Source organism: Bufo gargarizans, chromosome 2 (genome assembly GCF_014858855.1).
Source record: "Bufo gargarizans isolate SCDJY-AF-19 chromosome 2, ASM1485885v1, whole genome shotgun sequence".
NCBI classification, from domain to species: domain Eukaryota; kingdom Metazoa; phylum Chordata; class Amphibia; order Anura; family Bufonidae; genus Bufo; species Bufo gargarizans.
The window spans coordinates 508,163,261-508,185,954 of record NC_058081.1 but is presented as its reverse complement, the minus strand read 5'-3'; the positions used below and the strand labels follow the sequence as shown (position 1 = coordinate 508,185,954).

The window sequence follows — 22,694 nt, the reverse complement described above, 5'->3', positions numbered from 1 at the left end:
GGCCTGCACATGTGCCTTCCTGAGCAGGGGGACCTTGCGAGCCCTGCAGGATTTTAATCCATTGCGGTGTAATGTGTTTCCAATGGTTTTCTTGGTGACTGTGGTCCCTGCTAATTTGAGGTCATTAACTAACTCCTCCCGTGTAGTTCTAGGATGCTTTTTCACCTTTCTCAGAACCATTGACACCCCACGAGGTGAGATCTTGCGTGGAGCCCCAGAGCGAGGTCGATTGATGGTCATTTTGTGCTCCTTCCATTTTCGAACAATCGCACCAACAGTTGTCACCTTCTCTCCCAGCTTCTTGCTAATGGTTTTGTAGCCCATTCCAGCCTTGTGCAGGTCTACAATTTTGTCTCTGACATCCTTGGACAGCTCTTTGGTCTTTCCCATGTTGGAGAGTTTGGAGTCTGCTTGATTGATTGATTCTGTGGACAGGTGTCTTTTATACAGGTGACTAGTTAAGACAGGTGTCCTTAATGAGGGTGACTAATTGAGTAGAAGTGTCTAACCACTCTGTGGGAGCCAGAACTCTTAATGGTTGGTAGGGGTTCAAATACTTATTTCACTCAATGAAATGCAAATCAGTTGCTATCTTTTATTTAAAGTTATTTATTCGATTTTCCTTTTGATGTGCTATCTGCCACTGTTACAATAAACCTACCATTGAAATGATACTGTTCTGAGACTTTTCATTTCTTTGTCATTGGACAAACTTACAAAATCAGTGAGGGGTCAAATAATTATTTCCGCCACTGTATAAATGAGAGGGAGTGCAGTGTACAGATACATGGTCAGTTATATATTATGGTTATTGTGTGAGGTACATGAGGTAATGGTGGTTGTAACTGTCTGCAGTACTATATATGAGTAAGATATGAGTAAAAAGTAGGGAATGGGGGTCAAATGAAGAGAAAGGAAGAGGACCTCTTACCCCTCCATTTTAGTCTCAGTGGAGAGCTCATCCTGCAGTTCTTCTCCATGCTGTTGGGGGTTAAAGAACCTGTGATGATGCTCTGTGCAAGTTAATTTACTAGATGTACAGGACCTGTGATGATGATGATGTCATCACAAGTCCTGGCAGATGCTCCTATCTAACCTGGGAACTACACCATGGTCTGTGCAGTTCCTTTACTAGAGGTACAGGACCTTTGATGAGAACGATGTAATCACAGGTCCTGTCAGATGCTCCTATCTAACCTGGGAACTTCACCATTCTTTGTGCAGTTCCTTTACTAGATATACAGGACTTGTGATTACATCATCACAGGTTCTTTAGCTTCCTCCATTGTTGATAGGGATACTATTCTGAAGCTGGACAGTAATGAGTGTAATTAGGGCGCAGGGCCTTTGGTTCACTGTGGCCCCTTTTCCCTATGGGCCTCATAGCAGCTGGCTGCATGGTCTACCTCTATTGGAGGTACGCCACTACCTTTAGGTTTTTCTGCATACAGCACTATTTTTGCCATCTAATTTGACAGAATCTGCAATGGAGGCGATTTTCTAATCCAAATGTGAACAGAGCTTAACCTAAAAAGGAAAAATATGTTTGTTTGTTTTTTTTTCTTTTCATTTTTAGCGTTTGTATTTGCATACTATTCCACAATTTTTTATTACTTTTTTACCAACTAAGGCTACTTTCACACTAGCATTTCTGCTAGATCAGGTAGGGTCCAGCAAAAACGCTTCCGTTACTGATAATACAACCGTCTGCATCCATTATGAATGGATCTGGTTGTATTATCTTTAACATTGCCAAGACGGATCCGTCATTTACTCCATTGAAAGTCATAGGGGGACAGATCAGTTTTCTATTGTGGCAGAGAAAACGGATCTGTCCCCATTGACTGGCATTGGGGGTAAATGCCTGATCCGTCTTGCCCTGCATCCCAGGACAAAACAAAATACAACATATTGCGGTTTGCTCTGTGGTCTAGGAACACAACTAAACGGAACGGAATGCATTTTGGAGCATTCTGTTCTGTTCAGCTCAGTTTTGTCACAATTGACAATGAATGGGGACAAAACGAAAGCGTTTTTTTCTGGTATTGACCCCCTATAATGGATCTCAATACCTGAAAATATAAACGCTAGTGTGAAAGTACCCTAAAGGCATAATTATTAACTATTGTCTTGGATATGACAAAGTAGTTTTTTTGCAGATTATCTTGATGAATGACAAGTAAAATAACTGAAGATTTATGGTAATGGGCCATACAAAGCTAGAAAGTAGAAAAAGAAAACAGAAAATGAAATGTGTTCATCATTTGTCTTACAGCTTTTAAGATTTTTTTTGGGTAGAAACAAGTGCTACTGAATAACATGTTTCTTATCATTACCTATACTCCTTCTTTTAAGTAGTGACTCATTTACATATCAAAGTGGAAGACTGTTTGTAGGGATGTCTTATTTGCAGAAGCCATTGCCACAGCTTCTAACAGGATTTGAGAGACTTAATAATGCCGTAGAAGAACTTTAAAGTTAGTGCAGTCGATTGCAAGCAGAAGTTGATTTTGCGATGACAACACAAGCAATTGCCCATTTAGACCAATTAAAACTCATTTAAATCTACAGTGATTTCAAAGATTACTGCTAAGAAAAACAAATGCCTCATGCACTCGACCGTATAATAGCTTCGTACAGCCTCTGAGTTGTACAAAGCTAGAATACAGTAACCATATACGTTTATGGAGCCCTACTGTACTATGTACAGTAGGCCTTCAGTGTTGTACAAAGTCAGAGAGAGGTTTTTCTGTGTGAATCCAAAAGAAAATTGAAGATGCCATAGTACAGAGATATTCTGCTTCTAGAGGAGTAAATCACTATAATACAGAGCAGTACGGCACCATATGGCAGCACACGGAAAGCCGTTGGCTTAATTTGCCTCCATACAGGCTCTGTGACAAAAATGTGTTCAGTCAAGCACAATTTAGCAGTCAGAATCATAATCGACAATCCAGTTGTTTCAGGCTAGTGGAGATCTGTTCCGTAATTCAGAAAAATATGGCTAATATTATTTTTAATATAATAGCATTAGCCAATAAATTAATTACAGCAATTAGATGAGAATTTTAAGATGTTCATTTGTAATAAAAAATAACAATACTGACATTTTGGCAAATCCAGTGTATACATTTTACAGGTGTGGTATACACACCTACTAGATTGTACACTACAACCTTTATTTTTTTTAAATACCTTCCACCCAACACTTAAAATAGCAATAAATGCAACAGACAATGCTTCTTGCATTGTCTATATACACAATGCAACAGGGTGTGTATGCTAAAAACGTTGATAGATGACCACAGTCTCCAGAAATAGACTGAGTACTGCCCCTCCTCCAGGAAGTCCAGAGAGTGACAAGAAAGCTGCCCTTCAGAACCATCTGCATTATATAGTATATAGTGTTGGTTTACTGCCTTATCTAGACCTCTGGTAGGTTAAAAGAGCTGTAGTTTCTCACCTGTAATGAAATGACTTGGCTAACTATGTCCCAGTCTATACAGTAAAGGATGGGGGGGGGGGGGGAAGCATTCCCTTCAAATGTTATTTTAAAAGGAGTCTGTCAGGTTGTATATGCCCCAAAGATTTGTATGGAGGTGTAGTGTACTTCAAAATATTTAAAGGCTAAGACACCTTCTTGGGATTTTTTTTATGATTGCACTTTACTTCTTTTGGGCTAAAAATATATTTTTTAATTGATCTTTATTAAAAGCGTTCAGTTTGATAAAAACTTAGCTATAATGAGCGTTTATGAGGTCAGTAGGTCAGACATAAAACTTCACAAGGGTCATCAGCTGATGAACTGAGAAGTGATACTCAAACTGATTGTTTAACCCTTGTATCCCAAAAATGGCTGAACATTTTTAACAAAGACTAATTGAAAAAAAAAAAAAAAAAGATTTTTAGCCTGAAATTAATAAAATGCAATTATTAAAAAGACGGCCCAAAGGTGTCCATAACCTTTAAAACAATTCTTCCCTGGCCATTGACCAGGTCCTTATTGCTGGGAAACAAAACCTGAGCTGGTAAGTGGGCTGAGGGTGGTCCCCTGCGCAGCAAGTGCCCTGCTTTTGTGCATAAACGCCAGCACCCAATGCTCTATGCCACCCCCTGACCTTGAGTGTCATTTTATGTAGCTGCGAGATCCCAGGCATGTGTTCATGTGGTGTTTTGGGACCACATGACACATGCGTGAGAATGCCAATCAAGACCTAGGGGAAGGGGCAGAATTTGTACATGAAAGCAGGAGCACTTGCTGAGTTACGAACATCCCTCAGGGTACTTGTCAACTAATTTGCATAAAGAATATAAGGTCTGTTTCTTGGCAATATGAAGCTGGTCAGTGGCCAGAAATGTGTGGTTTTAAATGTATTGCCTCTACAGTAATGGTTTATTGAGCATATACAACCTGACAGACACCCTTTAACTATGTAAATATTCTCAATTTCTTCTCAATTAATTCACTTTTTACAAGTTTTCCCCGGACAAAGGCTTTAGAAATAAAATAACATATGAAACAGGGACTTCATAAAATCCAGATGTTTATTGTCCACAAGTTAAGGCCAATGCACAATTGGTTTTTCATATCAGGAGCGCTTGGTTCGCAGACCTTGCATTAAGCACGCTCCACTGCACATTAATTGAGAAACACTCCTTTGACGACGCTTCTATTGAGAGCATTAGCCAGGAAGAAATGTAGGTTACATACAATTTTGGATGAACCGTTGCCCTCTTTTAAGCGACTAGTTATTTAAAAAACCCATTGTGGAAAGTATTCACGTAGTCACAGCTCATATATTTGACTTTGTCAAGGTCAGACATTCTTCTCAGTACTTGTAAATCTAGTCCTATTTATGTGTGTGGTGCATTTTAGTTCTTCCTCATTTTCCTGTAACATGAAGGGATGAATTTGTTTTTGAAACCCTTATATAAATCAGATCATTCCAATATATTAGTTATCAAGGACATTTTTGTATTTCACAGTGGCCTACCTGGCTATCAACAGGTCAATGGGAAATAGATTTTTTTTCCTTCTGTTCTTTAGTTAAAAGGGTACCTATTTCATGAAGAGGACACTGAAAATAAGCTAATTATAAGGTGTTCTGCTGAAGGTTTGATTCCCCAGCATTTCCCCAACAGGGCATTACATAGTGCCCATTGAAATCGGTGGATTGTCTATGTAATGCACAGATGTGCCAGGTCTCCAGGGATGCAGACACCTTTCGAAGTTGCTCTTCCCTTTGACTAGTTGATGGGCACCCCAAACAAAGAATGCACCATTTTGAAAACAGTGACACTCAACAGAAGCCATACTTGGTCTGATCCACTTCTTCTCTTGTGCTCTCCCAATCATTTCAGACAGGCAAATAATGCTAACTATTTTGTGATTTGTGCAATGTTTGCAACCCTTGTGAGAAATCAAGGGTACAAGAGCTGCTAATTGCATCTCTTAGGTCATTGTTAGTGGAATTATCACATTTTGCAGTTTGATGCTTCTCTAAAGTTTTTATTATAGAATTGCATGATCAGAAATGAATCCATGGTAAACACAGAAGTGGGATGACCCCTGAACAAAGATCTAAATCAGCCCTCATTATATTACTGGGTTTTGCCATCTAGGAGAAAGGATCCTAGTGGTTGTTTCCCCATCAAACCCCTTCTAAAGACCCATGGACTGAGTCTCCACCTTCTTCTTTGCAATGCAGTTTGTCTGGAGGGAAGTCCTGTTTGTTTTAAACCTCTTCTGATGTTCCCAGTGACATTTCTGTTCCTTTTCTCTCCTAGGTCAATGAGAGTGCAAAGCAGGATTTGAAAGACGGTTTATTGCTTTACAACACAGAAAATAATGTTGGGCTGAAGAATGCTTGGAACATTATTCAGGCTGAAGTAGGTTTCTTGATCTTCTTGTTTCCATTGTATATTGTACATCATGGTGTGCATGTGTCCTGTGAAGATATTTATTGTGCTTATCTGGGTTAATTTCAGATGCACTGTTGTGGAGTGACAGATTATACCGATTGGTATCCGGTGCTAGGAGAGAACACAGTTCCTGATCGATGCTGCATGGAAAACTCTCAGGATTGTGGCCATAATTCGACCAGCTTAGTATGGAAGACTGTGAGTATGATTTGGATGAGGAATGGGGGTGCATTAAAACAACTTTCCTGTAATTCATATAGTGATTAACTAAGCAGGATTTTAAAATGGGGCATGAGGTCTCAAGAAAGGCCTTTCTCCCATTTAGAAACTGGAAACTAGGTGTCAGTCATGTTGTATGATCTATATCTCAGCATTGACCACTTCAAAATTATCATTCCAGTTTTAAATTACAAGGTACAAGTTCTGAATATTTACCAGCTGTTGATAAAACATTTCCAACATTAAATACCTAGATTCAAGGAATATACTATTTTCATCTTTGTGGCGTACAGTTGGATTTCCAGGTTGTCCTATTACCCTTTTCACATCTATGTCTTGTAGGCTCTTTATCACAACTGCCTACAGTACATGTACATTAATGCCATATTCTTAGGGGAAGATTATTAATAGTCTATTAAAAATAGCCAATTAATTTGTATAGGAAAAGTAGAGAAGATAGCTAAAGCCATCGAGAAATTGTGGTCCTAGTGGTGCCAGTTCTGAAAAAAGGCAGTGGCATTCTAGTAAATAGGCCAATTTGGTTTTTACAGGTCAGCGACATTATTTTGAGGCTAAGCTGCAATACCAGACACAGTCTATGAACAGGAATGGAACTGTTTCTGGAAAAAGTAGCCCTTATGTGCTAACCTCATGCAACTCCTTAGACTCTTAGAGCTATCAAGAATTCAACTGAATCCTGTAAACTAAGAATATGAAAGCTTTCCCTTAGGTATTCTCTTTTTATATTGTTTGAACTCTCATTGGAACATGGTGTAAACATAGTAGGTATAACTCTTCTAGTGTAAATTCTTTCTTTAAACATTTTAAGCCTTTGCTTACTTGAAAGTACCAGTAAATGAAAAGGGCCAAGGATACCGAACGATCACACTTGATATAAATTAACTATGGTGTTTGCTTTGGTCTGCAGGGCTGTTATGAGAAAGTAAAGATGTGGTTTGATGACAACAAGCATGTCCTTGGTACAATTGGGATGTGTATACTCATAATTCAGGTATGTAAGCTGATTTTTGTGTTACTTTGTCCAGTATTGTTATTGCACATTTTCTACATGCAGGGTTAGCTGGCCCACCAAGAGGAACCTCCAGTGGGCCTAGGTTCTAACAAAATAATGGGTAGTATAAGCTAACCTTATTTGGAGCTGACTTTAGAGCCAATCACTTGTCACTAGGGTTTACTTCTAATAAGTTGATCACAAATAACCAATCTGATCATATTGATGATACATCCTGTGTGCACAATGACAACAGCAAAGGTTATGATGCAATTAAAAGTAGACATCCACATTTTCTGTATATTTGGAGGGGGCCAAGTAACTTCACATGCTGTGGTGTGTGCTATGGTGACTCTACAGAATGTTGATTAGTTGACCATCACCCATTTGGAAGAACTATAAAGCAAGTCCTCACTGACTGTAAAAATGCACAGGTTCCATCAGCCATAAAGTACTAGGTCACCCTAAATGCTTTTTCATAGTCTGAAACCTCATCCCCAATTTTGATCTACCATGTTTGAAACACTCCAATATAATTTTCCAAGGCAAGTCATAACCTAGACTCTATTCACACTTGTGTTAGCTCTTTTTCATCAGTCTTGAGATGCTTTTGGGTGGTCAGAATACCATAAGGCTCTGTTCACATTTCCTCTAATATTTCTATTGCTCTGTTCCACTTTACAATTTTACAGACAAAATAGCCCAGCAATTGGCACTATTTTATTTGTATCCAGCACAAAAAAGCACTCCTGTAAAAATGGAAATCATGATGCCAGTGTGAACACAGTTTTAAAAAAAGTGACAACCCTCTGAAACAGAAAATAGTATACCTATAGGGGCTGTCTAACTTCATCAAATGGCACCAGAGAGGCCAGCACTTTTTTCTATGGCATGCAAGCATGGCCACCGCTGCTGTATTGCAGGGTGGTCATAACCCCTGGATACAAGCAGTATATAATATGATGGAAAAATGAATCCAGCCAGCAAAGGAAGCAATATGGACAATCACATAATAAATGCCATTTGCTGATGTGAGACCACCCCTTTAAGTTAATTGGATCATTAGTCCTGATCATAAAGGGTAAGTTTGTTTTTCAAACTGAATAGATTTTTAAAACTCCATTTTTAATTAGAAGGCCCCCCTTAACCACTAGATTTATAGTTTTTGGGACACCAAAGCATTTTCTGCCATCCTCTGCACTTTTACAAAAAGTGTGTGTGGCATTAGCAAGAGGGGACACCGATGTTGGTGGGACCTCCATGGCCCATCTCATCTAACAACATGTGCACCAGAAAAATGGCACACATTTTCACTAAAAATCTATGGGCATATTTATTTTTCTGGAGCACGGAGCTCCCAATTATGAACAACAATTAGGAGGATTATGCCTTTGAATAATTCTTGCACACCATACACCAGTGAGGTTTCCTATTAAGATTGGCATCAGGGACACATACATTGCCCCCAATATTTGTGGCTGCTTTCCAACCTGCGCAGTAAATGAGGGTGCAAAATGGAGGGATTCTTAAATCTTTGAACTCGGAATATCTGTTAATGGTCAGTTGTATGAAATCTTGCAGAACAGCTTCAGAGAATTCCCATTCCATTATGAACAGCCCAGAACTGAACATGATAAAAAAAAAAATAGAACAATTCAATATGAATTCTCTAGTTAAGGTTTTCATTTATATACTGTATGTTGGCTTTTCCCAGGGAAATTAGTTTAAGGGGAGCAATAAAATGGCTGTTACCCTTTGTGGATATAATTTCAGATTGAAGCCAGCACAGCTGCTATACCAGCATGAGGTGGTGACTTATGGGAGAGCGATGTGTTATTAAAAATATTTTCATTACTGTTGCTTTTAGGCAGAATTGTCAATATTGTCCACCAGTGGTTCACTGAAAAAGTAAGACAGCAATACAGCCAGGGAGAATGGGAGCAGTTTTTTCTCAATGGCTATGGTGCGGTCGGCTGCGATTGAACCACTCCACAGCCAGGGAGAAGGAGACGCCCACTAAGAAATGCAGCCATCTCCTCCTCCCTGTACCAATGCCACTGCGGCGTAACAGAGCAGCATATGAGGGAAAAAATAGCGATAGCACATCTAATCTTGACCTACAGTGCCAGGCATTGATTTTAGAAAGTACAAACTGATGAAAGGTCCTCTTTAAGTCACATCCTGCAGCGCCATACATGTACGGCACGGGTATCCTATGGTCAATGGTAATTTTTCAAAAGTAAACAAAAACATTATAAAAAAAAACCTCATGGCTGAATAGCAGGTAGCTGTCTTCTGCAGTGTAATATTTGGACAGTGTTGGATTTAACTGCAATATATTGCAGGGATATTTATTTAGGAGTATATGTCGTTAATGTCCGGTTGATTGGTTTTACAGCACCTCTATGCGGATCCCGTTATTTAACTTTGTTTAAATCCGGCTTTAATGGAGCAAGCAAGAGCTGAAATTTGCCTAAAGCTGCTCAGTTTTTCTTTAATGTTTATAAGCTCAATTAAGTTTTATTTAAACCCAAATATCTTTGGTGTGAAATGTATATGAAGCATAAGACAGTCTGCAGTGTATCGGCAGCTTGTGGAGGAATAATGTATGCCTCGTTTAACCTATACAAAAAGGACCCTTTCCATTGATAGATTTTCTAAGCTAGAAGAGCTAGGGCAAGTTCACACCGAATTAAATTTCAAATCCAATGCACAAAATGCAGAATTTTTGGCACTACTGTGGGAAAAAGTTAAACATGGAAATAAATATCAGGATTCTACATGGAAAAGTTACGGATTTGCAACACTGAATGACAATGTGACAATGGGGATAATCCTGGTAAATTCAATGTGTCATCTGCTGCAGAACTCTGAAGGTGACCAGCAGGAAATATAATCCAATATGGGAATATATGGTAGACATCTTGGGGCCGTGACAACCATGCCATAATATGGGAAAGGAATAACGCCTTTCCAAAGTAAATTATTGAGACTAGCTTTCATTCCACAGGTCTCTTATGAGGTCCACAAGATCCCCCATCCTTAAAGTGGTTTTCCAGGAATACAATATTTATGATCTATCCTCAGGTCAACAATATCAGACCGGTGAGGGTCCAAATCGCAGCACCCCCACCAATCAGCTTTGTGAAGAGGCCACAACGCTCCTGTGAGTTCCTATGCCAGTGATGGCACATTCATCAGTCACATGGCATATGTGCAGCTCAGTCCCATCCAAGTGAATGAGCCTGGTCTGCAATGCCAAGCACAACCACTACTCAATGTATGGTGCTGTACTTGAAATGCAGTGAGGGGGCTTCAGTTTTCATCAAAGTGCCACAGCCTCTTCTAACAGCTGAGTGGTGGGGATACCAGGAATCGGACTGGTGGCCTATCCTGTGCTTCTTAAAAAAAACTTAATACACCTAGAAACTAGGGCACATGCTCCAATCCTTAGCCACAACCATGTTTCCAGGATTTGAAACAATTTACAAAGATTACATAGTACTTTTAGTCTGCCGTAGTGTGCAAACAGACAATGCATTAAAAAATCATGTGATGGCGGAAACCCTCTTAGCACAACATTACATGATTTTTCATGGTTCCGAAACAGATGTACTTGTTTCTGGAGGTTCTCAGTAGTACAGACGGGTGAGGTAAAGAAGTGCTTCTGGGCACAAAGGTTCCAGCCAAGGTTAGATTGGCCTGCCAGAGTAACAGAGATTCCTCAGGAGAGTCTGGGTTCAGACACCATAATGGATCCTAAAAGCCCAGAATAGGAGCTAATCACTTGCCACTAGGGTCCTGTATAGAGGGACAGTTAGTCTTCATAATCATTTACAGTGCTTTGGCGCACCCAAGGAACTCTAGTCTGACACTACAGTTTACCTTTTCCCAGTCTGAAATAGCTGATATCAGGGAATAATAGACTAAAATCAACTTATCACAAAAGAAGCAGATGCCAACCAGCCTGATTCACTAAAAGGGACAATATGGTCACAGTTAATGCACTTGAGAAAGTTGTAGACGTGACCACATGATGCCTTTAGATCAGACTAGGAGACCCTGCAATTAACATATAACATATGCTTTTTAATGGCGCCATGAAAGACAGTTGCACCCGCTAAATCACTGAGCATCCCAATCTGTATGCAGCTATTCCTTATTAGAAGATGCGGTCAGAATTAACTGCACGCCAAGAAAACACATGTTTACCGGAGAACTTTAAGTGCAACATTTCTGAAATTTCTACTATACATTTTCAGGTTTTTGCTGTCTGCCTAGCCCCTTGTTCAAGTGTACTGTCAGCATTTGTAGAAATCAGTGTTTATGTGCAGGAAATGAGCTTAATCCCTCTGGCAATGTAAGATTTCAATATAGCCAGATTATTTTTTTTACCTAATTTTTACCTTCTTAAACAATCGATGCAGCCAGTGCGGCTCTATGCTTTGTCTTGAATTGAGTGATCTTTGCTAATTGATGCAAATGACAAAATGTAATTGTTAAATTAAGGAAACAGAAACATCAGTGCTCACAGTTTATTAATTGAATGATACTGCCCATACGTGCCTTCATAACTGCAATGTAATATTGTAGAATCCAAAATAGCCCTAGAATCAGTTAATAAACAGATCAGAATCAATTATACGATTACCTGGCTCTTTGCAGAATTTAGCCTCAGGATGCAGTTCGTTGACTTAATGGGATCTGACTGTGCCCTCATCATCGCTCTAACAACTCACCATGATACTTTCCGGAGATGGTATTGCTGCCTGATCAAATTTTAGAATGTATCCAAGTTGGATTCTTGTACTCTTTAAGGTAGTCATATAGGGTCAGATGTATGTAGGAAATCTTCACCCACTCCCTACCCTGGTGGTGCTGCAGGTCCAGAATCTTACATTTTAAATGATAGGATTATAAGAAGCACCAAGGGTGTACATATAGTGGGAGCAGAGGTAGCAGTCACACTCAACCCTATTGTCTAAAGGTGCCCAAAAGCACCTCTGTCACATATTGCATTAGTGCTCCAGACACCTCCATTAATGATATTTTGGATGTGTGAGAGAACCAATTAAAGGGCTTAGTGTTTCTCCATACTTTGCTTGATTTTGTACCTAATTTATCTGATGAAGAATATAGGTGCCATATGACTAGATGTAGCTTCTAAATCTGCACTTTGCTTGAAAGTAATTATTTTAATGTGTGTTCCTTCTAGAATCCTCTATTTTTAATTTAAGGTCACTTACAAGTTTAGAGCTACCCAATGGTAATAGTTGCCCAATGCAACTGGTACCATTCCATTTCACTTGGAGGTTTTTTTTTCAGTGAAACACGAGTGCCAAATTTAGCTAAAGGCACAATAGACCTATAGGCAGCCCTGGGAGAAGGTGTGGTCCACCTGATGGCAGAGTTTAAGACACAGAAGATCTGTGCCCATAGTCTTCTGGGATGTAAATACTAAATTCTTTCAGTGGAATATAGCTTTGATTGTTCAAAATGTAAAGCCCTTTTTCTCATATGACAGGATGTTTGGACAGACATTTAAAGACTCCATAATTGATGAAGCCACAAAACCTTCAATCACTCCCCTTAATCCAATGATCACTAAGCTGTGTCACTGCTAGCATGGTTAGTCCTTTTCCTCAAGAGATGCAACCAAAGACATTTTTACGAGAGGAGATTCCTGTCTTATGGAAGATTGTCTTATCATTCTGTTTCTATAAACGGATATTTGAGAACCTTCATTTTAAAATTGTAAGATACAATTTATGATTTAGGGTCCGAAGAAGAATGAGTTCTCGTGTAGTAAGTGATCAGATTTCAGTTTCTAAGCCAAGATCAAAGTTATTGTATTGTACCAAGTACCTGAAATAATTGCACCAATTGCACAAGTACCACCTCCAGATCAATGTAATTACAAGAGTCAAGGGATTTAGGAAATCTTTTATGAACACATCCTTTTTTTTATTTTGATTAACGCGTTATTAGGTAAATAGATTTACTGTGCCTTGAATGCCAGTATCAGAGCAACAGGCCATGAACCATAAATTAATCCTGTTGTATAAATTAAATGTGTTTATCCATAGGTCTCTTTCTGCAGTATATAATATTGACTTACAATAATTATATATGTATTTTTCAGATACTTGGAATGGCCTTTTCTATGACCCTTTTCCAGCAAATCCACAGGACTGGCAAAAAATATGACGCCTAAGGGCTTCTCAACAAGACATTTGTATAAATATACTTTGCCATAAACTTTGTCAAGAACCAAGGAATCTGAATATTGGTCACCAGACTGCCATCACAGCCGAAACTTTACTGTTACCTGTCTATACACCTATTATTAATTTGCCAAAGAAGAAAGGAAATGCTTAGAGCCAGTTTGCTGCTCTAACACTCTTCTTGAACGTGTATAAAAAAGAGCTTTGCTTACTAATACACTTAAGACTCCTACCAATACATGGTGGATATGCTTATGCTTCTTGAATTTGAAAAATAAAAGTGAAGAACACTACAAAATGGATGACTTATGAGAGCCATTGAAAATTAGAGCCCCTCACATTCGTGATATGGGCCAGTTTGCATGGAACGGACTGAATATTTTTTGTACCTTATGGGACTTGTTTTTTGTTACTCTAATTAGGACTAGAGTTTTCACTGACATGTTTTTGAACTTTTTGTCGTTACTTTTGCTTTTTTGGTTCATGCTCCACATATATCATGTTAACCACAAAACTACAAAGTTCTCTGTAATCTTTAAAGAATGCACCTGCAGTAAGTAGGTTCCGAAATGAGAACTAGAGTTACTATTTCAGATATAATGTAATAATTGATAATCTCTTTTTGGTTCATATACTGTACCCAAGTTACCTTCAGCCAACCAAACGTAAGGTCTGCGTCAAAGATATTACTGTTTTTACATTGTAAAGGTATATTGATTGCATTTTTTATTTTTTTTGTAGCCATGTATTGGATTCAAATGTTACATTGTCAATTTAAAGTGTTGTTCCATCTAAATAATATTTTCAGGGCTACAAATTGAGAACCACTATGAGCCCTGAGTGATTGTCGCTTCCTTTCCCCCATAAAACTGTGTGTAACGTATAGAGTTCCATCAACCTGGACAGATGAACCCTAAAGAAACTTACATTTGGCTCAAAGCACTTTGGCCGCAAATATCAGAGCAATGAAAAATGCATTTGAGGCCACATTTAGATCAATCAATTTTAGCTTCCGTATTAAAAGTGTTAGATCTGTTAGACCCTGACCTTCACACAGCTTCAAGTGAGCCAAACTTAGATCACCCTAGTATTATATGGTGATCTAGCGTAAGTTCAGTCCACTTGAACTGGGGTTGATGTGGCCATAGTATGGACACTAAATTGATTGTAGAACTTCCATCTGAATGCAGCCTAAGGCTTATATTTTCCCATCATTACTGATTGTGTATATATATATATATGTATATATACGATAATTCAGGGCAGCACTCCAAGTAGAAAAAATAGGGTGCCAGCAGAAAAAACACCTTACCAAGGTGTATGATATAGAAATAGAAGACACCGCAGCACATCCGTTGGTGAAAAATAGTGGATCTTTATTCACCCAAGTGATGTTTCAGTCCTCTTACTGGGTCTTGAGAAAGGTCCCAGTAAGAGGACTGAAACGTCGCTTGGGTGAATAAAGATCCACTATTTTTCACCAACGGATGTGCTGCGGTGTCTTCTATTTCTATATATATATATATATATATATATATATATATATATATATGTGTGTGTGATTTGGGTGGAAATACACTTTAGAGCAGCAATTCATTTGCAGTATTTCATGTTATAGGTCCATTTTTACAAAGCCAAGGAGGCATTAACATTATAATGGATAGTTGTCATAATAAGTATGACATACTTGTGGACAAAAAATGCAAGTTATTATTCCGGAGGGACTTGGAAAGTAGGTCTCGTGAATCAAGACAGTTACTACATATATCGGTGGATGATGTTGGCACCAATGAAAATATGTTTCTGTAAGTTGCAATTCATGATCTACAAAGCTGATGTTGCATTTTGTTAAGTAATTATTGTCACCTATTGCCTGAGGAAGTTTCAAATTGGATGTCTTTATTTTGGGAAACTAAAGTACGTTTGTAACCTAAAAAATGGTGGTAGGCTCAATCAAACACCAAGACTATGAAGCCTATCATGATGTAATTCAGACAGAAGTGAGGCACGTGAAGTCAATCAATTCTCTAGGAACCCATTAGGCAGTCATTTACAGTCATTTTCACCTAAGCAGTATTCATGAGAATGCATTCTATCCATTCACTCATAGTCAGTGATACTTCTAAAGCTGACCATACATGGCCCAATTATACATAACGGAGTTCTACAGGTAAACTCGCAAACAAGGGTTGGTCTCATCGGGGAAGGGGGGGACACGTGAGAATGATTCTTCCTTGACAGGAAGAGGATGATGTGTATGGCTCATAACAAGATCTGGTAGATGTCTCTTTGGTTATGTTTCAATGAGGTATTCGCCAGCCTACCCTACCCTGGCCACCCTAAGAAAAAGTAGTTTGCATGGATTTTTTTTTTCATGTACCGGATATAGACAAATAATTGATCTGTACCTTTGCACACATTTTTACAATGATCTACATTTAAAAACCATGTACAGTATTTCAAAGGACATTCCTGATAAACACTTCAGCACATACCTCTAGTCTCATTGCTGCTTCATTTAACAATGCCATAATTTGATCTGTGGCGGGGGCATTGCTTACATTGTGCTGCTTTACAACCTCATGACAATGAGTGAAAAGAAATAAGCAGTTTCTATTGATGTTCTTGTATTCAACCATGATAACCAGTATTTATTTCATATTCATGTTCCATACTAAAGGCACAAGATAAAATAGTCTAAAATGTATTTAACAAGAAAATATGTGACTTTTTTGAAACTTGTGTATCCTCTCTGCTGTGGAGAATATGACTATTATGAAATGCTTCCAGTCATATGGTGCTGTGGGTGGTGTTCACTTTCTTTGGAAATTTTTTTTCATGTGATACCATATGTAGAATTATTTTATTAAATGACATTCCGACATAGAGGTGACATTGAAACATTTCCTTTGTAAATATTCAACTGCCTATTAGTACAAAAGGCATGGTATATATTGACATATTTAGCTTCATTGGACTCTTTGTGATATTGGTAACCTCCCTGGTCCCCTCCTGTCTCTAAATTCTACCAAATGCTAGATCCAAATGGTAACTCTACAACTCTGGAATTCATTGAGTGGCACAAAGGGTAACAGAAATTCAAAAGCCACCAAAGGAGAGAGTCCCTGTGTTGTGCTCTGTCACCTTCAGCTCTACACTCGGCATATAACTTATGCCTGGAGTGTTTCTTTAACGTTTGACAGTCTTTAATGAAAGCATATTAATACAAGCATGCCATTTTGTGTGATTCAGTGCTACAGTCAATACATGGAACTGACTGCAACTTTGGCCTGATCTGACACCATCTCAATATAGTGGTCAATAATTGTGTTGTAGCTTTAGTCAAGGTACTCTTTTAATGAGTGGCTTTTAAGAGCCTGACTGAATATCCTGATTATAGAAAATACTTGGCCTTTTCATGAATGATTTCATAAACAGAGGTTAGTGGGAAGAGACTGGGATTTTTTTCTTTTATTTAATGAGTCTAGCATTCCTTTGAAATTCAGAATATTGTTTTTGAAGTCAAACAAGTATTATTCATCACTTCCAAATAGGTTTGAAATTCTGTGCTAATTAATTTCCAATTATCTTTTTAAAGGTTGTGGCCATGTTTCTCTGTTACAGTAAGCTAAAGTTCGTATATAGCCATGGAGTTTATTGTTAAAATTCAGTCTACCTATAGCTGACAGTAGGATGACCCCAAGGCTAGGGCTACAGCTAAACCTTTTGTAGTACTACAAGATTGATTTTAACTGTTCAAGGGGTTATCTCATGAAAAATATTCTATATTTTTCAAACTAGCAGATAAATCTGAAAACCTTTGAAATTGCACATAATTAAAAATGTTGTATAGTCATTGAATGTATATATAGTGTTACCTACTGTTTGTTCTTTTCCTCATCTCTCTGTCCACCTCTCTGTGATGGCAGCACATGCTTGGTTCTCCCATTCAACTGCCACCAGCCATATCTTCGGTTAGAAGATGTGAAAGTTTTAGGGAGAGGGAACAGAAGAGACATGCCCCTGGAAAAAGTGCACACCCTCTAAGAAAGGACACCCTTCCCCGAGCAGCAGCTTAAAATAAATCTAGCAGAGCAAGTGAATCAATAAATGAAGAGTGCTCTAGATCCATGTGAGATATAGAGCTGGTTCTAGCTTTATTTGAAAGAGATTGTCATGTATATGATTTATGATCATTTTTACATTAATCATGGGAGACCTCTTTTAAGTGACAGCTGCAATCCCCATGAGTTGCATGCAACTTAATGTGCTTTTTTGGAAAACAGCTATAGCTTGAGTAAAAATTGGAAATACTTCAGTACAAAAAAGCTGTGTGTAACCTCAGCCTAAACAGGCATGTCGTAAACTCCTAATCTCCTCCTAGTGGTGACTACAGGGAGACAGATTTTTACAATGTAACTATATGGCTATATCTAGGGAAGCTCTAACCATTAACAGCACAGAATGTTGGACCTAATAAGAAAATTGTCTTAAAAGGTGGACTTTTGCTGTAATAAAAGGTGCCAAATTTTAAGCCCAATACATGTTTTGATTATGATCAAAAATAACACACAAGGTAAAGAAAAAAACATAAAATGAAAATACAGTTTACTTTAAGTTATCAAAAATACATTAAAAATGGGACCATGATGTCAGATTAACATTTATTACAATGGAAACTGATGTAAGCAAATTTGCTGCTATTAAGGCGTTTCTTCATGGAGGTTGTAACTAAGACCTAATTCAAAGTCTAAAACTGAACTTAGTCATTGACAGGGTTTTTGCATGAACCAGTGTTCAGTGACCTATCTTTATTCAAAAGAGATGTCTGGTTTATAAAACCAAGTTTAAATGCTCTATAGAAATAAACAGGCCAGAAACTGTTAAACACAGAAGCATTACTCATCTCCACTGTTCCCCTGCTGCTGCAATATGACTCTGGCCCTTGCTGCTCTCCTCTTCCTCTCCTAGATTCACATCCTGGAAATGCGAGGAAATGCCTGCTCAGCCAATCATTGGCCTTAGAAGTGGCTCATCTCAGCCACCTTAGTGATTGGCTGAGTAGGCCTTTGCTCTTATTTCTGGAGCGTTCAGTTGGGAATAGAAAGTCAAGAGCAGTGGGGACCAGCAACAGCAGGGGAACAGTGGAGGTGAGTAATTTTTATTTTTAATATTTCCTGAAAAATCCATTTAATAGAGAAGGGTTTTCTGTTCAGGTCTCACTACAAAGAGTATATTCCTTTCTGAAGAACCCAGCCAATTAATGCATCATACTGATAGCCATTGATTTTTTGGGCACCGGGCAATGCTGTCTTTCTCTTGTGGTGACACCGCAGGAGAATTGTACATTTGCTACTGGGTTTAAGAAATTATTTCAGTTGATCACTGGTGGTACCAGGAATGGGCATCCTGTGATCAGCTCATCATAAGAGGAGCCTTCTATAAAAACAAAGATGGTCCACAATTGTCCAATAAAGTCGATTTTACTAAATTATTAATAGACTAACTTGTATAGTTCTCAATTTTAATCCTTCACATTACTTTTTTTTAATCAAAATACCTTTACATTTTTTGTCTCTGTAAAATTACTGCATACAATCTGATGTGTAGACTAGATGTTGTGGAAGACTCGGAGATATAGTAAGACATTCTGTCACTTGGGGCAAACACCTACCTTTGTGTCTAAATACCATAGCCAAGGCATGGTGGCTTGTTGGTGTCCCCCCCCCCCCCCCCAATCAGCCAACACCCAAGGCACATCCCCTACTAACTAGACCTTAGGACCAATGTGTATAATCAGTACACAGGAGGTTTGTGAGTTGAATGCCATAATCTCATTTAACAATAAAGTATTAAGTAAGTACAAGTTAAAGAGGTATGAGAAATTGTGCCATTCTTGTTCACGGGCAGTAGCTGGTACTACAGCTTAGCCCTATTCTAATTCAATATTACCAGCTTTACAACTAAAATCTGTAAAATTTTAGGCTTCAAAAATTATCATTATTCTTTACTTTTCAGCTGTAAGCATTCATCCTATTTAAATTTCATGCAGTATACTTGGTAAATCTTAAATGTACCTACTGGTTGGTTTTTGTAAAATGTATTTATGTAACACATTCTTAAAATATTGTAAATTTACAATGATTGAATTGCATTTCTTTCAAATTATTTTTATAGTGTCTTTGCTACATTTTTGCTGTGGTGGCATAACCTATTTATTTTTTGCAATTTTTTTACGAATTAGAAAATGCTCTTTATAGAAACTGTTATAATAGAATAGATAGGCCACCAAGATGTTATTTTCTGCTGTCAGCATGTTAGATTTTAAAATGGTACAATATTACTGAAATGTAGTGTACTGTAAATCAGATGAATACATGAAATCACAAGAACCAACCATAAGTCATATTGTAATATTTATATATGAAATATAATTTTAGTTTGTCTTTAGTTTATTCTTAGATTATACATTCATTCTTTATTTTTACAAATTGCACCTTTTGCTTGTTGTAACAGCTGTTTGTGCTTTTTAAAAAAATACTAAAGAATATTCTTGGCATTTAAGCTGTTTTATTTTTTTTTATTCTAGCATGTTTTTCAGTTAATTGAACAAGTCAAGGCATTTTACAGTATACATATGCTAAGCATGTATTCACAGGTTACAGCTTATCTTTTCAATAGCAAATTTTCAGGATTTATTTTACCAATTTTATTGGGTGATTTAATAATTATGCCACTGTTCACACTGACAGTTTTTCCTATGTGTAAGCGTTCCAATATTTTGACAGACAGAATAATCCTAGCCCAAAACACTGCTACTTAGAAACTGGTGGACTCCATTTTAAGTCAGTTAGATCTGTAAGGATAAGTTTGGATGCATTGAAAACAGATCCATCATAGCCAACTTGACTCTATAATTCATTGAATCCATTACAGTAGTGTTAACGGAGTCTAATTCTGCTGTCTGTACATTCATTTTTATTAACATTACAATATAAAAAATTGAATCCATGCAAGTACATCATCTGCCAAAAGAATAAGAAACTATATACTAAAAGTAATGATAATCAAAAGATGAATTTATAACATAATTGCCAGTAAAATAATAAACTATAAATAAATATTTCACAAAATGTATTTAAAAAAAATCAATGAATAATAATCGTTGGTTGCTCATTCAGGAGAATTTTATAAGGATTTATTTGCAGCTTACAAAAAATTCCTTTACAATTCCTTTTTGCAGCTTACAAAAAATTCCTTTACAAAAACAAGAACAAGACTGCATTTACTTCTTATTGCTTGCAGTTGCCACCTACAAATCACTTTATTTTTTCATTTTATTTTTTGAGGGTGGGGCATGTGATCAAATTAATAGATTTCTTCTTGCTTAAATATCTGTTAAGTTTTAATCTCATTTTAACACATTTTACATGTTGTTTGTGCTTATTATCATGCTATGCATGCTGTTACAGTATTTGTAGGCTACCCCACCCTCTTCTTGAGGTTATCTTTTCTTATATAAAAGGCATTGTTTGCAAGGATTATATTTTACACTTATTTATTATGAATGTTTTTGTTTTACAAGTCAGTAAAAGTCATTATGTAGAGATGAGTGAATTTTTTGGTGGTTTGTAATTGACTGGCCATTAAGATGCACTGGGTAAATAGATTTGCCAAGTTTGAGATTTTTTTTTTATGCCAAATTAATTTGCCCATTGTAATCTATGGACTAGTAAATTAGCGAATAGGAAAATCAGGTGAAATGATTCACTCATCTATATTTTGCTTATTGATAGCATTATGCTTTTGGATGTTTTCATAGTATGTAGACTACCAATTCAATGGCTACCTTTGGGGTAACTTCACATGGGCATTTTCCCATCCGTATGCTGTCCAAATATAGAATAGACAGCACCAGTACACAGAATAGGTGTCTTCTAGAGATGAGTGAATCGCTCAAAATTCTATTTTTTTTATCTCTCTCTAAAATTTACCCAAATCGAATCACCAAAACCTTGGATTCTGATCTACCTAGAATTATAAATAAATTCGGGTTGAATCCGATTCATTTAGAATTTGTTTTGCTCATCTCTAGTATCTTTACATGAGCAATTTTCCACACAGAAAAACAGTCCATGCCAAAAAATTGCTGCATGTTCTAAGTTTGTCAATTTTTTCCTGCAAGGCTCATTAATTCAAATTAATGGGTCTGTGGAAAAACAAACCACAAACAGGCTCCATCTGTGTGAGGTTTGTGTTAAAACGTGTCTATGTTCTCTGCCTGGAAGATGGACAACCTTTTGACTGTCTGTCTGAAAGAGGCCTTACACTGGGGCATTACGGCGATGTAATAATGAAGTTGTGATGCAATTCCAATTATTCTCGATTGGGAAAGCTTTGCAAGCGGACTCATGAAAATTGCAAATGTCACAATTTGGGGATATTCATGATGCGACTTTTAAAACGTTTTCCCATAGGGAATAATTTCATTTGTATCTCAGCAATGATTTTATTTTAACTTACTGCAACTTTACATCACCATGAATAATCATGAGCATAATAATTATACATTTAGTGTATACAGTAAAGAGTATTTGCACAACTGCCTAATGACAATGCCTAAATTAACGGAATTGAAAACTGTAAAATTGAAAACTGTAAAATAAAATGCAAAAAATGGGATTGTCTCAGTTAACTTTCTAAACTTTACATTTTTAGCTAAATATTTCTGAGATGATAGCATTAAAAAAGTATATCTTTCAGTTCTGTAAAATTTCTTTAAAATAAAATTTATAAAAAAAATTATAAATTATTCTGTATATGTAGGATGGCAAAAACTACAGGAAATCTGTTATGTATTTCATAAATTATGCATTTTACAGGTTACATTGGATTGGGACATCATTCGAAATAACAAAAAAATTATCAAAATTTACAAAAATGTCAGTATCACAGAGCAATTCTTTCTCTGCTCTTTAACTGGGTAGTATGTTTTATCACTTGTATAAAAATTGAAGGTATTTTTGTATTGCCCGCCAAATTCAACCCTTTTTTATGTGGTAGATGTTAGGATCCCAGTGTGCCATTCCATCAAGGTTTTCTTTCACTCCAGTGTTCCTTCTATGCAAAACTTATGTTAGCCTTTGTACAAATTATTTTGTATTAGTAATAAGAAAAAATAATAAACTATGTGATACAATATGTTTGATTTGGTCAGAGTGTATTTTATGAGAAATTAAATGTGTTCTTAAAACCACCTCTGGGTTAACATACAGTATGACAGGACCATACCTGCCTAAAATATTTATTAGCTACTG

At 37.2% G+C, this 22,694-nt stretch overlaps 1 protein-coding gene across 3 annotated transcripts in view; it reads left to right on the top strand.

The window, feature by feature from the left end:
* Nucleotides 1-14,718, top strand: part of TSPAN9 (tetraspanin 9) — a 490,638-nt gene extending 475,920 nt beyond the window's left edge. For all 3 annotated transcript variants that reach the window (XM_044281283.1, XM_044281282.1, XM_044281281.1), the window contains 4 exons: nt 5,788-5,889; nt 5,989-6,120; nt 7,070-7,153; nt 13,296-14,718. In XM_044281283.1, coding sequence (XP_044137218.1) covers nt 5,788-5,889; nt 5,989-6,120; nt 7,070-7,153; nt 13,296-13,367 — 390 coding nt within the window. In that variant the 3' untranslated portion in view covers nt 13,368-14,718. The remainder of the gene's footprint in view (nt 1-5,787; nt 5,890-5,988; nt 6,121-7,069; nt 7,154-13,295) is intronic.
* The last annotated feature ends 7,976 nt before the right edge of the window (nt 14,719-22,694 follow it).